The sequence below is a fragment of the Grammomys surdaster genome, unplaced genomic scaffold (genome assembly GCF_004785775.1).
Source record: "Grammomys surdaster isolate TR1022 unplaced genomic scaffold, NIH_TR_1.0 343, whole genome shotgun sequence".
NCBI lineage: Eukaryota > Metazoa > Chordata > Mammalia > Rodentia > Muridae > Grammomys > Grammomys surdaster.
Window position 1 is genome coordinate 547,678 of NW_021604762.1, and position 23,126 is coordinate 570,803.

Sequence of the window (23,126 nt, forward strand, 5' to 3'; positions counted from 1 at the left end):
TGCTGAACATCCCCCAAATTGGGAGAACACCAATTGCTTGTTAACTGAGAAAACTAGATAGATATCTTCTCCTTCTGTGTGCTTGACAGTGTTCCTCATGCTGGAGTGACCATTGGACACTATGGGTCCTATGGCTCTGCAACAGAACTAGCTACAGGATTTGTCTCCTCCAGCTCCAAGAGAATCTCTGAAAGACATTAATATTACCTGTGTGTGCTAATGCTGGGACAGAAGGAAGTAGAGACTCACTGCCTGGTACTACAGACAGCTTATACATTCTAAAGATGATGTTCAAGAAAGGCTAATTCCAACATTAGCCAAAACTGCATGTAAGCCAAACCAAAGCAACAGCAAAAATACCGACATTCATTTATGAACCGCTTAATTGCCCGTGTTAGTCACAAAGATCAAATCACTGCAAGTGCTCTAAGTGCTGTTTTCCATGATGATGAGCACGAGCCAGCTGTCATTAAACATCAGCCCTAGCACTGTATCCTCAAGACATCAAATGTGGCTTCTAAATATCCCAGTTGGGATTGTGGCATCTTATGTTAGTGCCTTGATGCTTTACTAATTGGGCACATGTTTTTAGTTAACTAGCAAAAAGTCAGTTGATACAGGCCCATTTGTGATAACTACAGATTCTCACATGTTGTAAGGGTCCCAGAGCCAGACCTGCACTGCTGCTAACAACATAGATGTAGCCAGTTTGGGTTAGTTTGGTTTCTTATCATCAGAGCCTAGATGGAACTCAGAGCCTTGTTCATGTTAGATAGGGAAGTATCCTCCCATTGATCTGGGTCCCCAGCAGTGTCTAAAATGTTTGCAAGCAAATTACTTCTGTATTGTTCTTTGGTTTATTGAATTTAAGACTTACACTTCTAATGCATGATGTTTCTCTAGGGACAGGTTAGAAGAAAGTGGGACTCTAGCTTAGTGGTAGACTATCTACTCAGGACAAGTTGATAGTTTGTTAATTAAAAACATGAACCAATGAGTTCAGGCACAAGCATCAATAAATAAGTAAAAAAAGAAGCATGCCTGAGGATGTCAGGATACTGCCGTGGGCTTCTGTGGATAACCCAGAGTTCCACAAACTTGGAAAGTTTGGCTGGAATGCCAGAGGGAAACAAACAGTCGCATGCTAAGTACAAGCCCAGCCTCAAGTTAACAGTAAGACCAACATTTTGTTGCTTCATTTTCCTATAAAGTTCTGGGTTGCTGATTGAAGCAGAATTCCAATGCTTTGACACACTGCCACATTGTTAAGATAGGGAGGATTTGATTATGGGAGAACAAGCCCCCAAATGGTCATTTCACACACACACACACACACACACACACACACACACACACATGCACGCACAAAGTCTCCCTTGCTTGCTTCTCAGGGTAGAGTGTGGTTGCTTTCCTCCATTTGATGTGGTTCATCCTTTGGTGGCAAACAGGGCAGTGTGGGGAAATGAAGACGCAGCAGAAAACGAGGGTGGCAGTGACCTGCTTAGTAACAAGAGAGATAAAACAGATCTTAGGAATCGAGGCCAAAAATACCTGCTTCTCCACACAGTAAGGAGAAAGAAATACAGAGTTTTTCTGTGATAGAAAAAGACTAGGTTCTGCAGGCAGCTGGCGCCTTGTAGACCAAGCAAAAGCAAAAGAGCCACAGGCTGGTTGGGGTAGGTGAGAAGGCAGCTGCCTGAGAAAGGGCGTGGGTTCCTTAGATCAAGGGTGTGGGGTGCCAGGGAAGAGAGATGGGGAGCCAAGGCTGCCTTCCCTCCTAGGCACAGAACACACTTGCAACATTTTCTCATTTCAACACTATGCAGTTGGAGGCGAGGCCTAAAGAAGCGTCACAGTTTAAAAGAAGCAAAAGATGTCCACGCGGGAGCGGCTTCTATTTATTTACAACTTTAAGGCTGGACAGCTTTTCTATTGTGTGGTTTGTGACTACCCAAAGTGACATTTTTTGAGTTTTAAAATTATCTCTTTTTGCACCGAGAAAAGAGCATATATGATTCATCTTAATATTGCTGAGGATCAGTCAGTAGCTAACAGCTAGTATTTTGGGTGGGAGGCAGGCTTCTGTAGGCAGCTTTTTCACCTAACATAGAAGTAAAAAACACCAGAATATGCCTCAAGCTTCGTTCGGAATCATATAAATAGCTCGCTTTTGCACAGTTACACTCTAATGCCATCGTAAGAACTCCCACGGTTCATGAACTGCCTCATGTGCGCCTCACCCATGCCGAAAGAAGTTGGTAGAGGGATGACAGTAGCTATGCCAGTGGAGTTCCAGGGACACCTGACAAAGGGGCCGGCTTTGTTTCTGCTGACATCCTCATCTTGTGCTTTTGCCTGTGTTTCTTCCTGAATGTTTCCATTTGTCATCCTCTGTAGAGCCCTCAAGTCATTCTGAGTCAAGAGACAAGCTACAGCCCCTGGGCAGATCCAGCCAATGGCTGGTTCCGTGTGGCCCACCAGCTCTGAATAATCTTCGCATTTTTCATGGTTAGCAAAGCATTTAAAGAATGATGTTTCATAACTTGTAAAAACTGTATGGAATTCAAATTTCTGTAGCCGTAAATAAAATTGTGTTGGAACATGGCCATGCACATTCATTTACGCATCTTCTAAAGCAGCAAAAGCAGTATTTATTAACTGACTCTACCAAAAATGTTTGCTGACCCCAACACCCCTAAAATCTTCCTTTCCATAGCAACTATTTGAGGAAAAGGATACAAATGTCTATTTGGGAAATTCAACATTATCGTTTGACTTCCACACAGGTAGAGTGCCCTATGTCTGAAATGCTTGAGACCAGAGTGTTTCAGGTTTATTTTTCAAATTTTAGAATATTTCCATATGCATAAAGGTCTATATTTGAGGTAGGATGCAAGTCTGACAGGAAAAGTATTTATATTTCATATGTACCATATACACAGAGCCTGAAATTAATCTCATATTTTAGTGTACCTACAGGTTTGTGTCTGTGTGATATGTATTGTGTATGTGCGTGTGTGTGTGTTCATGCACACTTATGTATATGTATGATCTATGCATGATAAGAAGCCAGGAGAGAATGTCTGCCTTAATCTCTTGAAACAGGGTCTGTGACTCTACCTGGGTCTAGACTGTGGCCAGCAAGTCTCCAAGATCCTCCTGTCTCTTTCCCCCACAACACTTGGGCTGCAGGCATGTTTCAGCCATACCTAGTCTTTATATGACAGCTGGAGATTTGAACTAGGGTTTTCATGCTTGCCTAGCCAGCACTCGTAACCCACTGACCTGTCTCCCCAGTCCTGAGCCTGTGTTTTAACTGTAACCTGTCATGTAAGATTGAGTATGGAATTTTCCACTGGAATACCAGTTGGCACTTAAAAGGCTTCCAGTTTTGCAGCATTTTGGATTTCAGTCTTTCAGATTAAGGATATTCCATTTGTACTACAGATGTTTATTGGAAATCCAGTACAGCTTGCCATGATTGTTTGGGGGTTACACACCTAAACAAAATTAGCCAAGTTCCCCACTCTGCAAGAGTTTGCCTTCTAATAAATGATGCTCAGGAAAGTCAATGACAAACTACAGAATGTATGTCAGAGGTACAGGCCTCTGGAAGGAGCAGGAGAGAAAAAAATTACAACCAGAGATAGAAGTGATTCTGTTCAGAGGCCTCACTGAGAAGACCGCGTTGGAGTAAAACCCCAAAAATGGCTGGGAAGAGAATAGTGAAGCAGTCCCAGGCGGGCAGTGAGCCAGGTGGCGATAGTGGGAAGTTGGTTTTACTCAGCTCCTTGAATATGGGCTATAAGAGGGGAGACAAGGATGGGTAGCTGAGGCTTTTCATTCAGGAGCCAAAAGGCAAGAGTTACTGTTACCAGAGTAGGGTTTGCTGTGAACAGTTTATTTGAAGTCTATTATCTAGGTCCTGACCATAGTACAAGTCTGATCTAGAGTTTTAATTTTGGAAGATCTCAGTATAAAGGGAAACGTACTTAAGTATTAAGGTTGCTTGAGATTCATTCTAAAGGCCCTGACTTCTTTATCTCTGTGATCCCTGTCTCTCTCTGTCTCTCACTCTATCTCTCTCTTTCTCTTTCTTTCTCTGTGGTGTGTGTGTGTGTGTGTGTGTGTGTGTGTGTACGTAGCTTTTCTTAACCTCAGATTTTGTTTCTAATTTACCATCTGTAGGCTTCTGGATCCATCGTCGTCATCCTTCTTGCTTCCTCTCTAGGCACAGCCTGGCTAGTCTGAAATTAGAGTTATGCACCCCCCTCAGTGGGACAGAAAGCTATTAAATATGGCTACAATGAATTTCTTGCTTTTGATCTGTTATTTTACCTTGTTGGTTGGGTTGTTTTTGTTTGTTGTGTATATGTCTAGTACCCTGGAGTATGTTGTGTACCCTGTTCATTCAGGTGCCCATGGGGGTAGAACAGGGTGAAAGAGCTTCTAGAACTGGAATTACAGGTGGTTATGAGCAGTCCCATGTGGCTTCTGAGAACCAAACCTGGCAGTGTTCTTAACTGCCGAGACAGCTCTGGAGCTTCCTCTGCCTTGTTTTTGGTGGTATTTGTTTTGCTTTGGCTTTGGCTTTGGTTTGAGTTTGGGGGGCAGAGTCTCATAATGTGGTTTGGGCTGGCCTGAGACTTACTGTGTAATCCAGTCTGACCTGAAGCAGTTCCTTTCAGACACTCCTGATTTTTCTGGGATGGGAGGCAGATTTGCTCACCCATTCCTCTGCCTGTGTCCAGTGACTGTGTACATGGTCAGAGTGAAGAACACCAGCTGCAGCAGGTGTGTGCTGCCCCGCCCGAGTGCCTAGACTCCATCTCAGACGTGCTGGACCTAATGCATTCATTGCCTGCTCTAGGGTGGGGCCTGGGTTTGTAAATCTTTAACAAGCTCCCTAGACGATTCTTAAACAAACACGGAAACTACTAGTGCAGAGAAACTTTGCAAACCCAGTTTCGTTTCCAGTTTGGGTAGATTCTCTCCACTTCCAGTCTCAGGCTTCTCCTCTGCTTCTGTTTCAGCCCTTACCTACTGCATAAAGCCCATGTGAGGAACCAAGCAGTGAGCAGCGTGGAAACAAGTTAGTGTGTGAAGAGTGATAGTTCCTGTGCTAATCTCATTTTCTGGTCTGTTTTCACTTTTCTATGGAAGCCAGGCTCCAGGTGTCCCCACACTAGTGAGCGCAGGGGCCGGCAGTGCACGTGCATGTGCACGCCATTCCTGTGGAGGAGCCTTTGGCAAACACAACTGAACAGGAAGCAAGCACATACCTCTCCTTTGAGGCAAAGGTTACCGCTTACTCTCTGCATCTGCCTTTGGATGCCCTTAAAACTTACAGGTTTTTGTGAGGTGCCGAGTTGGGAAAGATAAATTGGGCTTGAGTAACTAGTGAATGCATTGATTTTTTTTTCCAATAAAAATGTTTCAGAGGTAATTCATAGGAAAAGGAACCTGGCCCCACACAATGGAAGAGCATTAAGCCATTCTGGGGCAAGTCAGATTTGTAAATTTATATCAAAATAATGGCAAATTCACTCATACCTGACTAGTATTTGAAAGTAGTTTTATGTGAAAACATTATGATGAAATTAATTACAGGTCATAGGCCAGGGATAAGGCTTTAGCAAGAGAGAAAACTTTTCCCAGATTTCCCCTGTAGTGTTTCTAGTGGCCAAGCATCTTCTAGTAGTCTCTGTCTTCCTAGGACAACATCTACCAAGCCCATTATTGTCTTGGGGGCCTTCCTTAAAATGCTTTTTCCACATGCTAACAGAATCCTGATGGTGGACATCTGTTAAGATTACTGCCCCTTAAACGCTTTTGTGAAATGTTTAACAAACTAAGAAAACACAGTTCTGAACAAAGGCTTGGTTAGAACTCATGTTGTTAGACAAACTCTGTTTGCAATTAAAATATTCCCATTTTCTGTGTCCTTTCAATATAAAAATTTCTTGCTTGCATTCCACTGGAGAAGGTCAGGGTAATTGATCTGCACAGTTCTATTAGGCTCCCAAGAGTTTCTTTTTTCTAGAACAAGAAAGTCTCTCTCTCTCTCTCTCTCTCTCTCTCTCTCTCTCTCTCTCTCTGCCTCCGATGAGGTACTTGGTTAAGTTTAGTAAGGTTTCCTGGGACTTTGTCATCACGTGACATTCAAGCCATATGTGGAACCAGAGATTAGGTCAGTGTGTTGGGGCATTTTGATGCGCGAAAGGTGGTCATGGAAGACCTAGCAGTGGGGCAGCTTTGTGACAGAGACCTGGATGTGCCTGCCATCGGCTCCTGTGTGCCTTAGAGGGGTGATGTAAACTATTTACTCACCTCTCATCTGTAAGATGAGATAACCCTTCTTGTGTTAGTTACTTTTTCTCCTCCCTGGAACAAAAGCTATTTAAGGAAGGAAGAGTTTATTTGGCTTACAGTTTCAAGGCATACAGTCCACAGTGGCAAGTAAGGTACGCAGGAGCAGGAGGTTGCTGGTTACATTGTGTGCATGTGCAATCAGGAACCAGAGCATGAATGCTTGTGCCTAGATCTTTTTCCTTCCTGTTCAGTCCAGTACCCCAGCCCATGAGTCTAATGTACTGCCTGCATTACAGTGGGTCTTCCCACAGCCGTTATTCTAATCTAGATAACCCCTCATAGTTAGACCTAGAGATTTGTTTCCATAGCCATTCTAAATTCTGTCAGATCAACAATCAAGATCAGCCATTGCCCCCCTCCTGATGTAGAGCATGACACATAGTGGTCAGTAAGTGGAGTTTGTCTGCTTTCTGTCCCATGGGGGATTCATTTGCAGACTAAGTCCCTTTATTGCCATTGGAGTTCTTTTTATGCATACTGTCCCTAAGTAGAGAACAGTCAGTTGGCGTTTAACAATTTATTCATTTTAATAATTCCATAAGCATCTAAGAAACTGAACTCAACATTTTCAGCTTCTTCAGACTTCGTTCTGAAGAGGAGCCTTTTCTGAATACCATGTCATCATTCTCGTTGTCTCAGAGCATTTCCATTGTCATCTGTTCCTCTAAAACTGAGAAGCAAGAAATGAAATCCAGCATTCCGACCAAGGCCTGCTGTATGCCATGGAGTGTGTTTAGCTTTACTACAAACACGTTGAGACAGCCCTGCACTGATGCCACCAGGAGCCTCTTAAGCCAGTGTGGCTCCTGGATTGCTCTTCCTTGTGATTTTGAACACTCGTTCTGATCTATGTTTTATTTTCTTCTTTTCTCATTCACAACAGGATCCTTCTATGTTTCGTTATACCCCATCTAGAAAGTGTACATGTATGTATGTGATATATGTATGATGTATGTGTGTGTGGACACACGCGCATGCACACACTTTAATCCCTCTAGATTAGCTGTGACATATGTATCTTATACTAAGAAGGAGTAAGATGACATGGTGATAATTGTTGGATATAAGGTTACAGACACTTTTGGTCACATAAATACTGTTTCAGTATATAGGTGAGGAACAGACTTTTCTTGATGGGATGTTCTTATAGCCTAGGCTTGCCTAGAACTCACTACATAATCTCAGCTAACCTCAAACTCATACAGATCCTCCTGCCTCAGCCTTGCAAGTACTGAGAGTGCAGAGCGTATCACCCTTCCCAGTTAAGGGAGTAATCTTTAAAGCATTCAGGACTGGTCCCAGAGAGATGGCTCAGCACTGGCTGTTCTTCTAGAGGACCTGGATTCAATTCCCAGCACCCACACGGCTGCTCATCATCATCTGTAAGTCTACTTCCAGGAGATTCTAAGCCTCCTTTAAGCACCAGGCATGCACTTAGTACATAGACATACATGCAGGCAAAACACCCATACAAAAGACAGACAAGCCTGTCTATGAAAGAATTCCTAATGAAACAGGATGTGGGCTTTGGAACCAGAAAGACAGGCTCACACACTGTAGCTGTGCACCGCAGCTGCTCTTCCTGGATATGATTCTTAAACCTTTGACCCTCACTGTTCTCACCTGTGGATGGATCTAGTTAAGTCTGGTTGGCAGGGTTGTTATAGAGTTTAGATATTATGGAGTGCCTGGCCAAAGTAGGTACTCATTAAACATCAGTGACTTGTTTTGTTGTAATGATTGGCCTGGCAGGCCTCCAGGACATACACTCTGATGCCATGGGGTGACCCAGATTCTTGTGGTCCCTGGCATTCCTCTACCTTGTTGTGATGTGCTGCTCACAAATTTATTTCCAAAAATGATGCCTTCAAACAGTTAAGCAGACAGCTGATATTTGTTGGCAGTACCCCTTTCTCTTTCCTGTGGCTTAGAGCTAGAGGCAGCCTGCCTCCTGTTGATGGTCCTGAAATTCCCATGTCCATGCGCTAACCTCCCACACTCCTTGGAACAGTACTGTGAGGGAGGCAGCCTGGAGGAGGAGGCAGCCTGGACAGCTCCCTGCCTCTCAGAACCCAAGTCAAGAGCATGATCAGAGAACCAGGGCTGTTCCAGGTATCCCTGAAGGTGCCTCGCCCTTACTCCTGGACATGGAATATTCAGCTCAGAGCAGTAACCACTGTTGTTAATCTAATCCTCTTAACACAGACACGTGTATTGAGAGTGGTGTTATTGTTATCCCCATGGTACTAATGAGACACTTGAGTTAAGAGTAGGCCGTGGGGGTGAGAATAAAGGCTGGTCTCCTCCTGACTAGATAATGCCTTCTTCATTTTACTTGGAAGTTGCTATTTCATCATGGGTCAGTGTCAAACTCCGTTGTCCTAAGTCAGGCTTTCAGACAGGCTGGCTTCCTGCACTCTATCATGTCATAATAATTCCCCTGTTGTCACACTTCGGCCAAGTCTAGAGACATTCTGACTAAGGTTCACAAAAGGCTCTATCAGTTTCATTTGCATGGAAAAGAATATATTAATTGTCATCAGAAACCGTTGCTATGACTATCTTTTGGAGCCAAGGAGATGGCTGGAATGGCCTTTTTGGTTACCTTTTGTTCTATTCAAATAACTCTGTTGGAAGGAAGATTTTCAAATTCTGACTTTCAAACTTAGACATACCAATTTAGTTTTATCTCTAAGAATTAGCACCTAACTTCAAGTTTCATAATCCATGAAAGATAAATCGGAAGGTGCTTCTTCATCAAAACGGCCCTCTTGCCTTCTCCCAAATTTAGCCTGTGGCCCTGCTGTCCCCACAGCTCCTCCTCATGTTCTCACCCATTCTCAGTGTTCCACTGCAGAGATCAGGAGTGGCAAAAGGACTCTTTCTCCCCCTTCTTCACACCCGTCAAACTCAGCCCCACAGGAGCCACTTCAGGGGTCAGCCCTGCCTTTGCCCCAGCAACCCCATCCCCCTTGCAGTATCTGAGCAAGCCCTGGACTCTGTTCTGCACAGAGGGAGCCCTGTTCAGCCCATCATTATCACCAATATCAAATATATCAAATAATTGGAGATCACAGGCCATTACTTCTACCTTCCATCCTTTCAAAATGTAATTATCCTTTTATTTCATGGTATGGGTCTTTGTTTAAGACACATGATCAGGATGACATTCAGGCTCTAAACAGCCTGTTAAATATTCACCCATGAGGTGGGTATCCATGTGTGACTCAGCAGCACTTATCAGTGTGTGACACTGGACCTTAGGTTTACTGTCCTAACACGCTAAGAAACTCCTGAGTTGAGGTGAAGGAAACCTTTAGCATGACTCCAGTTAGAGCTCTTTTTCCTAGTACCCAACAGACTTCAGCTAGTGAAGCACAGGAGCTAAGGGTTCAAAGGTCAATCCAAGAGTGTTAGTACATCACATCCCAAATCAGGCCAGTCTGATGATTGCGAAGGCCCAGGTGAGTGTGAGGTTTCAGGAGAGATGCTGGCCCACCTGCTCTGTGCATCTCAGGATCTACCTCAGGGAGTTTTCTTCTCATTGGCATCCTGACCCCGAGGATTTTAGGGAACCACACCAGATGTTCTTTCCAACCCTGTAGCCTTTTATGATTAAATTCACCCTCCCCTCAGGAAGCACAGTATGTCACTAAAAATATCAGGGACTCTAGTGATCTGCCTTCTAATCTTGGTTTCACCACTTGTGAGTTGTGCAAGCCTCAGGCCGTTTATTGTGTCCTCCAAGCCTAGCTTTCTTCCCCTGTAAAGGTCCAGTGACTCTTGGTTCACCAAGTTGTAGGGAAGGCTAACATGGAGAGTGAGAAGGAATAGCTAGCAACAAGTGTCAGTTTGATAATCAGAGAGACAGGCCTGCCAGCAAACCTCTAGATTTCTTCACGCCTCTGCTTTTTTCTACCAGAAGCAATTTTTATTTATGGATACATTCCAGAACAACACAATTTAAGCAGAGAAAGAGAAGGGGAGATAGAGAGAGAGGGAGAGAGAGAACAAGAATATGAGAGATAGAAATGGATAGATGATAGACAGACAGATAGATAGATAGATAGATAGATAGATAGATAGATAGATAGACAGATAGCTAGAGACTGATTTAGAGGATAACCTACAGACTAGTTTCCTTTTATACAATTTAACAAATGATTAAAGATCTACCCTATAATGTTTTATACAAGCCAAAAGCCCATTGCAGTAAACTGATTCCAGGGAACTGTCTAAATTAGGTTTTTTGGTTTTTTTTGGGTTTTTTTGTTTGTTTGTTTGTTTTGGTTTTTTTTGCCAGGGATTACTTCTCTAAATAAGCTGTGAGTAGCCTGGATCTTTATGTTTTCTTTATTTTTCTACATTATGTGTATATTTAATCAGTAATCACAAGGCATAAATATTAGACTCTTTTTTTCTATAGAACTTTTCTTGATCTGTTTTCTAACCTAGTGGAATCATTAGAATCTGATAAAGAATGTGCCTTGTATGTTAGAGGCAAGGGCAGAAAGCTGTCCCCAGTTCATGGGGTGTAGCATTCCGTTATCCACGCTGAGAGTAGAAGCCCTGGGCTCCTTCTTGGGCAGTTCCAGAGCACAGCTCTGTAGGTGGCATAGGCGGAGCAGGATGCTGCTTTCAGTGTCAGGTATCATGAACTACACAGTCAGGACTGAGTAGTTCCAGCCTATCTCTGACCCCCTCCCAGCATCTGGCTTTGTTCGTTGAGATTTTTCATTCCCATAAGCAAACATAAAGTTCATCTTTACCAGGAAAATTAATTTTAAAAACCTGCAGTCAAGAGACATGTGTTTGAAGTTCAGAGTGTCCCCTGTGTCACAGCCCTAGACTGAGTCACCCTGCCCTACACTCTTTGGAAAAGAGTTTCCAGGTAGTCACTGTGACAACCTCTCCTTCACACACAACATTGGAGCTGGGAGATTTGTACAGTAAATGAGCACATTGTTATATTACAGGGACAGTTTACAGATGATATAGATACATATAAACTAAAAAAAAAACAAAAGAGAAACAGTGGGGTGGGGTCAAAGGGAGAGCTAACGGGTGAGACCCATGCTGTGAAGTTATGGACTGCTTCTTCTCATCGTTGTGCACCTGGTTTCCATGGCTAAGGTTTCACTGTGTGAAAGTTCTGGCAACTGTTTCAGAATCAATATTGTATATCAGTGATTGAATCAGTGAATATTGATTGCATCCTCTTGTTCTTGTCTCTTTATCTTGTGCCTTTTACAATAAACTCTAGAACTGGCTATCCAGTTCCCTGTGGCTCAGGCCCAGTGTTTGATGAATAACTTATCTTTGTCCAGCACCAAATCACCACAATGAGCATAAAACTATATTTAAGTAATGTCTGCCCACCACTGCTCAGACACTTACCTGGGCCAGGTAGAAGTGGCAGGTTTATACAGCTGTGTGATACAATCTGGAGTTGTTCTTTATGATGTGGAACCTGTTAGTGCAACACACTGAGTTAAAATACGGACATTTGACCATTGCATGAAGGCCTTATTCCCATTTTCATTAACCCTCAGCAGCCGGCAGCCAGACCCGGTGAGATGCCAGCACTGCCTGGGTGTCGTGCCCTGCGTTGCCTAGGCCCTAAGACAAGGTCCTGTGCTCTTGTCCTTTCAGTGCACTCGGAGGCTCCTCGGCTCTTCATATCCCTGCTTTCCCAGGAGGAGGCTGTCTCATTGATTATGTGCCTCAAGTATGCCACCTGCTCACCAACAAGGTAAAAGCAAGTCCCTGACCCCTGTCTGCTGAGAGTCCCCACCTCCAGTACTCTGCTACAGCTGTCAGGTCACAGTTTGTGTGCCAGGCACCTCTCCCTGGCCTACTCTGTCGCGTCCTCTTCTTCCCCAACTTTTCCCAATCCACTGTCTGTCTTATATTCATCACTTCCCTTCACACAGGGTGATTTAATCATCACTTAAAGTTTCCCAGATCCCCTACATGCATTTGGATGCATCTTGTGCATTCTTACAGTTTTGCAGATCCCCTACATGCATTTGGATGCATCTTGTGCATTCTCTCAGTCATCTGGTGTATACATGTGTCTGCAGCCAGCTCATGTCAAGATAATTCTTTTAAAGGGCTGTTAGTTCTCTCTGCTTTCTTATCTCACCCATTAATTGTCTGTCCTTCATTCTTATCATGCCTGAGAGCAGTTGACCAGAGTTTTTGCTCCTCTAGAGGCAAGCGCTCTGGGTTAGCTGGCCTTCTACCTGCCACATCAGATTATCTGAAGTTTTCCTTAGCTGTGTTCATGTACATGTAGCTGAGTTTGATGGTAGTTAACTATTCCCCAAAAGTATGAAAATATGCTTGTTAATGTCTAGCCATGATATTTAGCTGAAAACTAGAGATACTAACACACTAGTCACCCTGGCTCTTTCCTCTCCCACGTGGACTGTGACTCAGTTGGTTTAATTGCCAAAGTGCTATTTTCTTTGCTCCTGTTGACTTGTTCATATTGGCTGGGAAAATAGATCTTTTGTTTATCTCTCTCATTCAGAAGATAGGTCATCTCTATATAATACATATTTTTAAAGAACAATAATATTTCAGAGGCTTTAGTATTATTTCTTAAATGTCAGGGAAACTGAAATCTGGCAAGACTACAATGTGTGGGACTGGCCCAGATACCAAGGCACTTGGCTCCTTGGAGTGGTGGCTTCTGCTGAGACACTTCCACACACACCCCCAATTGCTGCTCCCCTCTAAGCCAGAGCATAGGGCAGGCTTCTTTCTTATTTACATTCTGGGGCTTTGCAGTGCCTTCAAATCTGTGTCCCAGAATTCTGGAGAAAAATGTAAATTGTATTTTCCAGAACTGAGAAGAAAGGCCTTTTTAAAGCTTCCCAATTGAGATTAATTTTTAGTCATATATTTTCCTCAAAAAAAAAAAAGACTATAGTTTTCTCAGAAATATAAGAATCAGTCTACTTTCCTTATCTGGTTCCCTTTCATTAATTTTACTTGTCTTTAAAATTGGTGTTCCTCTGTTTGTTCTAAATGAGGACAGCATGGGCTGCTTTTAGGAGCAGTCTCTTCCAATGAATTTCCATAATTACATCGGAATCTATCTTTATAGCCAGTTTTGTTGTGGGTTTCTGTTAAAATGCTTTTCTGTTTTTAAAATCAAGTACACAGAACTGTTTTCATCCCTTTTTTAAACAAAGCCACTTAAGCAAACTTATCATCTGTTTTTCTTTTCTGAAAATAACATCTGATCCTGCATTAAGCCTGCAAAGTAAGCACTGTTTCTGTAAATTGACATAAACCGCTATTATATAAATAGAATAGTTTTACTTTTTGAAGGTAGAGCCTGGCTATCAGGACCACTTGTGTCGTGGTTATGCCAAGTACCTTCTCTTGAGCCCTCTTTAGCCATGGGAACACAGTATGGCTGCAGCCATTCTAAGCAGTTTTGGGAGGATCTCTCTCATTCTTTCTTTCAGCTACAGAGAGACCATTACAAAAAATATGTTTTTATGGTAGAAGCTATTGTATAAATAACTAACTTTCAGTTACCTCACATAATGATTTAACATTTTTTGTAGAAACTGTCATTTTGTGCTGACAAGGATACACAAAATGCAAAATAAATCACCCATTGTAATACTTCCCATTCTGAATATTAAGATTTTTGAAAGAATGAGGTATTATCTTACCTTTTTAATTTTATCTTACCCTTTCACTAGGAGTTCAAGATAACCAAAAAGCCCCACTTAATGACATTTCTTTATAAAGAACGTCTGCTGATAAATGCAAGAGGAATAATGGAACTTTTTTTGATCAACATTTCTCAACCCCAAATGAAATAAGTCAGACAAGAATTTTCTAACTGATGCTGAAACCATTAGGTGAATGGTTGGTGGAGAACCAGGTCTTCGAATACTTCAAGAGATACATCTGTCTGGGGCTAGAGAGTTGCCTCAGCAGTTAAGAGCATTGACTGTTCTTCCAGAGGAGCTAGGTTGAAATCTCAACACTCACATGGCAGTGCACAGCTGTCTGTACCTCAGGTTCCAGTGGATGTATGTCACACTGACATACATGCAGGCAAAACACCAAGTGAACATAAAAATAAATTTTAAAAGAGAGAGAGATGCGTTTGTAGATTGATGGTCCTGAGAAGTGGGATGTGTGTGTATTCTATGGCATTTTCCCACTGTGGCAAGAGAGAGCATCTCTTTAAAATGGAGTTGATTGACTAAATAATGAAGTCCAGTATCACCTAGGAAGATTTCTTGGCAAAAACCATTGATGTAATCTAATCATACTGTTAGCTCTAACTTCCAATGTATAGGGAAGCACAGGCAGTAAAGGAAACAGAAAACTGAGGTAGTCTGTAAGAAAGTCAACCTAATCTCTGAAAAGGTAATGCCATTTATGCATGATAGTATGGACAGACAGACAGACAGATAAGTGAGTGTGTGTGCTATACATGGAACACACATGCTGTTATTATGTGATTAAAAGATTTTTAAAATATAAACAAATTATATTTCTAATCCTGAATTAGACAGTGTTTTGAAAACAATGTTTTGGAGGTGATGAAGAAGAGCTGATGTGGACAGGGTAGCCGATGACATCAGAATGCTCACTAAGCCTACTGAGTATGACAACTGTATTTGTGGCTTTCTAAAGACAATGTCTATTTTTTTTTTGGAGTTGCATACTAAATGAAGTATTTGGGGTGAACCATCAGGATATCTTTAATTTCCTTTGAAATATCTCAACAAAATTGATTGACAGGTTGATAGGTAGGTAGGTAGACAGCTAGGCAAAATACTCACAGTTGTTGAATGTAGGGTGGGAATACGGTTGCTCATGTTCCTGTTCCTTCTGCTTCTCCAGGTCTTTCCAGTTTTTCATAATAGAGCATTTTCAGTCTGTCTGTACTAATCCCCAGCTTGGGTTCCCATTCCAGGTACAGTATGTGATTCAAGGCTACCACAAAAGAAGAGAGTACATCGCTGCATTTCTCAGTCACTTTGGCACGTAAGTTCTGCCTTATTCACACCAGATACCAACAGTGCATCTGGCTCTCACATGTGATACTCTCTCTCCTACACTCTGCCTGTGGTGCCTACCCTAGAGCTGCCAGGATGACTTATCTTTTAGCATTCTTTAGCAAATAATAGGACCAACCATGCTCCCTGAGCAGCCATCATGGGCGTAGTGCCGGCTTCTCATGGAGCTTGGGGCCCACTCTGCACTTTAATCTCCATTGCCTTCTGGTTGCCAGGACTTTTCTTTTTTCTTTCTTTCATTTTTTTTTGTCTCCACTTTTTAAAATTAATTTTTAGGTTAGTGTATAAGTAATGGGTTTCATTATGCATTTTCCACACACACTTGTCCCTCTCCTTTGTTCTGAGCACCCTCTGCATACCCTATGTTTCCTTGCTGTCCCTTCTCCTCCTCCTCTTCCTCCTCCACTTCCTTTTCCTCTTCCTCTTCCTCCTCTTCCTCCTCCTCCTCCCCAATAGCCTCCTTCTCCCTTTCATGTCACATGTATCTCATTACTCGATTCCTCCTCAAACTTTCCTCCCTCCTCCTGCTTCTCTGCCTGCTTTCATGACCTACATGTACATACTGAAGTGTAGATTCCATGTATGCAAGAAAACATGTGCCATTTGTCCTTTTTGAGTCTGTTTTATTTCTCTTAATGTAATGATTTCCAGTTCCATCCATTTTCCTACAAGTGCCAGGATTTCATTCTCCTTAACGGATAAATGAAATCCCATTGTCTGTGTGAACCACATTTTGGTTGTCCATCTAATTGATGATAGATAGAGGGCACGTTATAAACACATTTTATTGTAGGTAGCCCTGAAACCTGGAAGGTTAGTGAGCCAGTGATGTCCCACGTGTAGAAGAGGCCATGCTGTTTACAGCTCCTTTCTTCTTGATGCTGTCAGGCTCTTATAAACTTTCACTCAGGCACCAGTGTGTTTTCCTCATAGTCTGTAAAGGTGGAACACTCTACCCAGTGTAAGGACCAGAGATTTCAGCACTCTGATTCTGGGTCCCACCTTATTCCAGAAAGGACTAAAAATAATACACATACAGAAATAGAACATTTCATTTCAAGTAAGTAAATGAAGATGAGACCAAGGAAGAGAGTAAATAAGAACAAATGAAACCAAGAGTAATGTAATCTCACAGCACACCACAGATGTCTGACTCTGGAGAAACTGCCAAACAACTCTCTCATTAACCGCTATAACATCTTTTGTTAGCCTAAATAGAAATGTCAATATCCAAGCAACATGGCTGTCTTTTATATAAGTCTTTCATAGTTAAAATTATTTTCAGCTTTATTGGTGAACTTTTTTTTGAGAGAGCACTTTGTATACAATAGTGATAGTAAATATTAGTAATCTCAATTTTGAGTAAATTACCTTGGCCATCTATCCCTGAAAATGAAGACACTAGCACAATGACCCACAGAATGGAATGTACACACCTAAGGACTACACACATCCATTGGGGCATAAGAAAAGTAGGAAACGTGAATTTACATTTGTTTTTAATGTCATTCTCTTTTAATAAACACTTTGCATAGTTTATTATGCACATGTTATAATAACATAGCATTGCTTGTATGTAGTTACTAAGTTACAGGTGATTACCACTGCATTACTGTATTATGTGTTTAGGCACAGAAGGCATTATATTTTGGTTTTGCCTATAAGGAAGGGAGTAAGAAGTTCAGACCTCACTATTATAACAGTATTGGATTAATTATACATTCATAAGGCAGAATCGTTGGCTTGAGTCAGTTCTGAGTGATAAGCATACCATCCTTGAGCAGATCACATAGTCCTTGGTATCTTAGTTTCTCTGTGTTTCCTGGAATGTCCCAGTATTAAACTGGGAACCATCGGTATCATTGACCAGTCAGGAAGAGAGGCATCTCTAAGGCTTCAGGGACTCCCTTGTGTGAATGAGTATTTTCTGTTCACCAGTTCATGGACAATATTGTCACACTTCGGTTGACAACATCCTTTAGGCACTCTGATCTTGTCAGAAATTGATGAGGCGAGACTACCAGGTTCTGCCAACCCCCTCAGCAAGTGAGGAGCTGTTGTCCCTTGACCTCCCCAACAGAACTTGCCACTGATGCTGCTGCTTGATGGGAAGATAGAAGCTAAGGTACCGATGCAAGGACTCCTGTTCAGCCTCAGTTATACTGTCAGTATCATCCTTGCTTAGTCCCTGGGGAAAGTGAGACTTGAGCTCACTCTCCAGGTAGTCAGGTGACATCTGGTATGGTAATGTCATCTATGACCTGGTTTTGTTTTGCTTTTGGACAGGGTCTAACTTTGTAGGCCAGCTGTGGTACTAGCAATGCAGACTAGGCTGATCTCAAACTCATATCGATACAGAGGTCCACCTGCCTCTGCCTCACAGATACTGGGATAAAAGGCATGTGACATCATGCTCAATGGACTAGTTTCTTAGTTTGTCTTTTTACTATAACTGATGACTAATGTTTCCTTTTCATGGTTTATCTTGGTCAGTTTTTTACAATCCTATTAAAAAGTTTACCAATGTCATAATTTCCTGCTAGATGAGGAAGCTGAGTCTCCAAAGATTAAGAGATTGGAGTGAGGTTGTAAACAGTAGCAAATGGCAGGGCTGTAACATGAACCTCAGTGGTGTCATTCCAACCCCTAGACCCTCTTGATGCTTATGTGTCTTAAGTCTGTGTTCAATTGCCTTTTAAATAGAGTCTTAACTTCCATTGCTTTCGAACCTTGTTTTTATAAGGGTTTATGTATGTGTTTTCTTACTTAGAGGTGTTGTGGAATATGATGCAGAAGGCTTCACAAAACTTACTCTGCTGTTGATGTGGAAAGATTTTTGCTTTCTTGTACACAGTGAGTATACTTTTGCTATGCTTATACACTTAAGAATGTAATAATCAGTGTGAGAACCTTTGGTGTTTTGACATGGTCCTTTTTATTTTACCATATGTGTATTTATATTGAGGTCACATTTTCACCAAACCGTTGTTTCTCATCCACTAAGGTGATGTCGCCCTACAGAAGACATCTGACAAGACATTTCTTAGTGTCACAGTCGATGAAGGGTCCAGTGATCAGCTAACAATCCTAATGTCCTTCTGTCCCAGGACAGCCCCTCACAACAGAAAATTCAAAATGTGGATATTGCCAAGATACAATGACCCTACCCTCGACATATTTCTGTTTCCAAATATGTATCCGGTATCAGGTCTCTCTGCATTGTCAGGATTGCTGAGAGCAGACTTGCTTTGATCTTCTGGTCACTAACTAGTAAGTGACACAGAACACAGGAGGCAGTGTTCGGTGCTTCCCTAGTAACCTTGGGTTGTTTTCCACATTGTAGTCATATGTAAATGGTTATTACATAATCAGTCAGCTGTGGGTCAGTAATCAGTGGTCCATCTCTCTTGTGGATGGTTTAGATTGTAGTTCTTTGCTGTAGAGGAGCCGGTGACCTGTGGCATCAGGTATAAACTGCAAGTCAACTAAACCCTACGTTCCGTGGCACAAGAGCCAAGGAATTCCAGCTTTTCCAGCTTGAGTTCAGACAAAATCAGTGGAGTCGAGCTGGCTTCTTGCAAAGGCAGAACTTCCTTACATTTCACTAATCCATATTAAGAAGGGATACTTTGACCCTAAATAGATGGTGTCAAACAATGTACAGATAGTGATTTTGGAGTTTTTTTTTTCTTCCCCAGCAGGCTTAGGTTTCTGGTTGTAATTTTAGATTAAAATAGTTTCAAATTTTTTTTTTTAAAAAAAACCTGATTTCATACCAGCAAATGGTAAGAGGTGAAGCCCCTATATGCCCACAAGATTTCCTGTCTTGTGGACAGAGCCTCCCTTTGAAACGTGGTGCTGGCATATCTCACAGAGCCAGTGGAGAGCGGCTGTGCATTTGAGGATGGATGCTCTTCCTCCTAGATGGTATAAATGGACGTTACTGCCACCTTGTATGGTGCTTCATATTGTGCTCCTGTTTGGTAGCTCCTTCCACATTAGGCAATTTTTTTTTCAAACATTAAATCTGGAAAAGGCATTTTTGTATTAATTATGTGTGCAGATAAACAATTTGAAAGAACACTGCAGCTTGGGCGTGCCTCCAACTACACCTTGTTCAAATCACTCGGTCAGGCCTCCTTCTGCTCTAGTTTGTTGAAATGTGCATGGTGGATGGGAAGGCTGATGTTGTGCTTCCTGCACACATTACCATATGGCGTTCAGCCCACAATTAAAAGGACACCGGGAAAGGAAGCCTTAAAATTACTACTTTTCTTACCTGATACTCAGATCTCAATTGCAGCTTCAGATGATCTCTCGGGACTTGAAAGTATTGCCTGATGTGAATGTCCTAGTCTAACTCATCCACAGGAGACTTTGCCTTCAATGCTCGTGGTAGTGGTGGTCACCAGATGTTGCCAGAGTGGCTGCGGACAGCCCACTAGTAAACTGCATGAGTACTCCAAGCAGCTCCTTCATCTTGAAGTATCCTGACAGCACAGATATTTTTCTTGAAACTCACTTCTATCTCCTAGTCATGGGATTTTTTTTCAGTTGTTGTCCAACCATATCAGGCATAAAGGAAAAATATACTCCTCACATTCCTTAGTCCTAATCTTTCTTTCCAGCATGCAACTCAGAATGGCATGTATTAGTCCACTTCCTGTTACTATGACAGTATGCCCAAGGACGGGCACTTTATAAAACAGAGTCGTTTGTATAGCCCATAGTACTAGAAGTCCAGAGTCTTACATTTTATTCCAGGCCCCTTGGCTGGGTTACAGTATGGCAGCAAAGTAGAAAAGGAACCTGCTGCTTACAGAGTAGAGTGTCCAATGCAGTGCATGTGTTAGCTTCGTAACAATTCATTCCCATGAGAATGGCGCTAATCCTTCCCAACATGTACCCCAGTGCTCTAACTGCTTTCCCGTAAGCCTGACCCCAAAGATTCTACAACCTAATAGGACTGCACTGGGAACCAGCGTCCAGCCCAGGAATCCTAGAGGGACAAGCCATATCAAGCCCTGCTAGCTACCAAGGCAGTCATTGCTTGCACTTGACGTTCAGGATAAAAGAGCACTTATATTACGGCTCCTGTAGCCACAGTAGCTGCTACTGCTGCATATTTCCTGCATAACATCGTCTCCCTGGCATTGTATGTCCAGTTTTTTCTCATGGCTCCTTTTCCACCGAGCTGTATATCAAAGTTCCCACCCCGTCATATTTTAATGTGGCTGTGAACTGCCTTCTTCAGAAACAGACTCCTCAGGCACTCCTTAGAATGGCTGCCTTAAAACCTGGGATCTCACTTGCTTTTTCCCAAAATGTTTTCCCAAACTATCACTCCTTCCTCCCCTGGCTGTTCGCTCCGTGTCCCTTAGTGTCACTGCCTACATACTATTGGCTCTTCGGGCCGATAAGGGCTGTAAATCAAGGGCCTTTGCTGCTCTTTCCTGCCCCAACCCTAACTCACAACCTGCCTTAAAGCACGTCATTCCCGTCCATTGCCTCCTTCTTATCTAAGACTTAGGACCTGCTTCGGAACACTGGAGCTTAGTTAGATAATGTGTGTTCCTCAGCCACATGGTGATGCATCCGACACTTACCTTCCTTTGGAAGCATCTGCTTGCTGGGTTCCAACGCCCAGGGGACCATTTGTTCCTCTTTATTTTTTTCCCCTGTTATAAAGATGGGAGGTGAATATGGGATGGTAGGGACTTGACAAAGAACACTGCAGTGAATTATTCTGGGATCTCAACATGTGAAAGAGGAGGAAGGAAGCGCCTGAAAAGAGAGCCAGATCGAGCCAGTCTCCCGTGGGCGGCTCCACAACATCATGAAGGTTGAAGACCTAGCAGGACATGAACCAGCTTCTCTGCCTCCCTTTGTATCTCTGTGTTCTCCCAGCTCAGCAAGCCAGTGTCAGTGGAGCCACTGCTGTGCTCACGAGCCTGGGGGGACACCAGAGGAAAGGCACCCCTCTCCTGAGCCATACGGTGCTGACCTCAGACTGTTTGGATGTACAGAAGCAAGAATGCCTTAAGAAGAGATGTTGTCCACATTCTGGGCTCCCCAGGCAATGCTGCAGCACCCTGGCATTCTTGTACTTCTGAATATGGCCATGTGGCCTTCCCAGCTGCTCACGCCTTCCTCCCTTTGCCCTTGATCTGTATCTGGAGTCATAACCACAGCAGGAGAAACATGCTCTCTCCTCTCAGAAATTGTTAAAGAGGTTTCCTGGCCTCTATTTGAGAAGTACCTGCAGTGGTTGGGCAAGTCTGTCCACGTCTGCCAAGTTCTCCTTACCGCTGGTAGTGGATAGAGCCCACAATTGTTCAGAATGCTAGTGGTGAGAGAGCTGTATAGCAAGGCATGCCAGTGACACAGAGCACAGCAGCCCTGGGGAAGCGACCTCCCTTGCTTTATGGGCCCCAGGCAGCAGCAAGCATCAGTATGTGGCTCATGGTGGCTGAGTTAAGATTGGGACTTGAAGGGGGGAGTGGGTGGAAGTTATGACTGACAAGCTGTCTTTCTCAGTAAATCACTGTACAGTGTGCTATATCTCCCAAGGAAATGTCTGTCAACTGCAGTCTGTCTGTCCATTTTTCTCTTCACTTTCTCCATAGCCTGTAAGGTCACCTGTGTACATTTTCTGTATGCTCAATACTCTGGTTGGGTGTGTGTGGGTAGACGTGCATTCCCTCAGGCTTGTGCTCTCCAAGTGCTCATAGTGTAGTAGTATAGGGTTGGACAACTGCGGCCTGCAGTATACTTGTTTTCATGTATGCCCAGGCCAACTAGAGTGCCCCATGTTTTTACAAGATTAAGAAGAAGCAAAAGGAAGAAAGAAGAGAATGCTCAATGGAAGAGGTGCATGGTCTACACGGCCTAAAACCTGTCATTTCACCCTTTGCAGAGAATGTGTGCCAGCCCCAGTCTATCTGACAAAATCAGGCAAAGGTGAAATACAGCTGTGTGCTGCTTAACCCAGTGTTTTCTAACATCTGTTGTATGTCAGTGATGTAGAAAGTAAAGTAATGCTCACAAGCAAATATGAGTGCATACATTGCAGGTTGAACCAGAACTGTGATGGCAGTCGAGTCTTCAGTAGCAGTCTTTCAGTGTGATAGAAAGGTCTCTCCTGGAGGTGGCATTGCGCCCAGGACTTTAATGGGCAGGCCATTGAAAAGCCAAGGAAGAAACCTGCCAGGGAAGGAGGTCTGCAGAAGGCCCCAGAAGCTGGGACGTGATGGACTATGAGTGTGGGGTGCTTTCTGTGGTTGCTACTTCTTAGATCCTTTCTCAGTAGTTGGTTCTCAAGATTTTCATGTGCACCTTTGGCTTGACACATTCTACTTCAGATTAATAGTGACTTAAAGCCAGTAGGATGCAATGGCTCTGCCTCCCCCACAGTTAGTGCTAGTAATTGTCCCATGTGCCTGTCACATGAAGGTATGTTAACTATAACTCATTATAGATGTCTGTGGTTGCTATAACCATCTCGTTTGTAAAGGAAGGATTTCCTCTTTGTACATGGTTAGGTTGTGTCCTCTCATGAGACTTGGGCAGCTCTACTTCCCTGCAGTTGTCATGGGGAATGCAGGCGAGTAGTGGGGTTCACCGAGTCCTAAGAATTCTCTCTCTCTCTCTCTCTCTCTCTCTCTCTCTCTCTCTCTCTCTCTCTCTCTCTCTCTC

The 23,126-nt window shown here is 43.0% G+C and overlaps 1 protein-coding gene across 2 annotated transcripts in view; it reads left to right on the forward strand.

Annotated features, from left to right (window-relative positions):
• The window catches only part of Babam2 (BRISC and BRCA1 A complex member 2), a 364,624-nt gene that overhangs the window by 277,007 nt on the left and 64,491 nt on the right, over window positions 1-23,126 (forward strand). For both annotated transcript variants that reach the window (XM_028778958.1, XM_028778959.1), the window contains exons 8-10: window positions 12,025-12,124; window positions 15,329-15,399; window positions 18,202-18,284. In XM_028778958.1, the coding sequence (XP_028634791.1) occupies window positions 12,025-12,124; window positions 15,329-15,399; window positions 18,202-18,284 (254 nt within the window). The remainder of the gene's footprint in view (window positions 1-12,024; window positions 12,125-15,328; window positions 15,400-18,201; window positions 18,285-23,126) is intronic.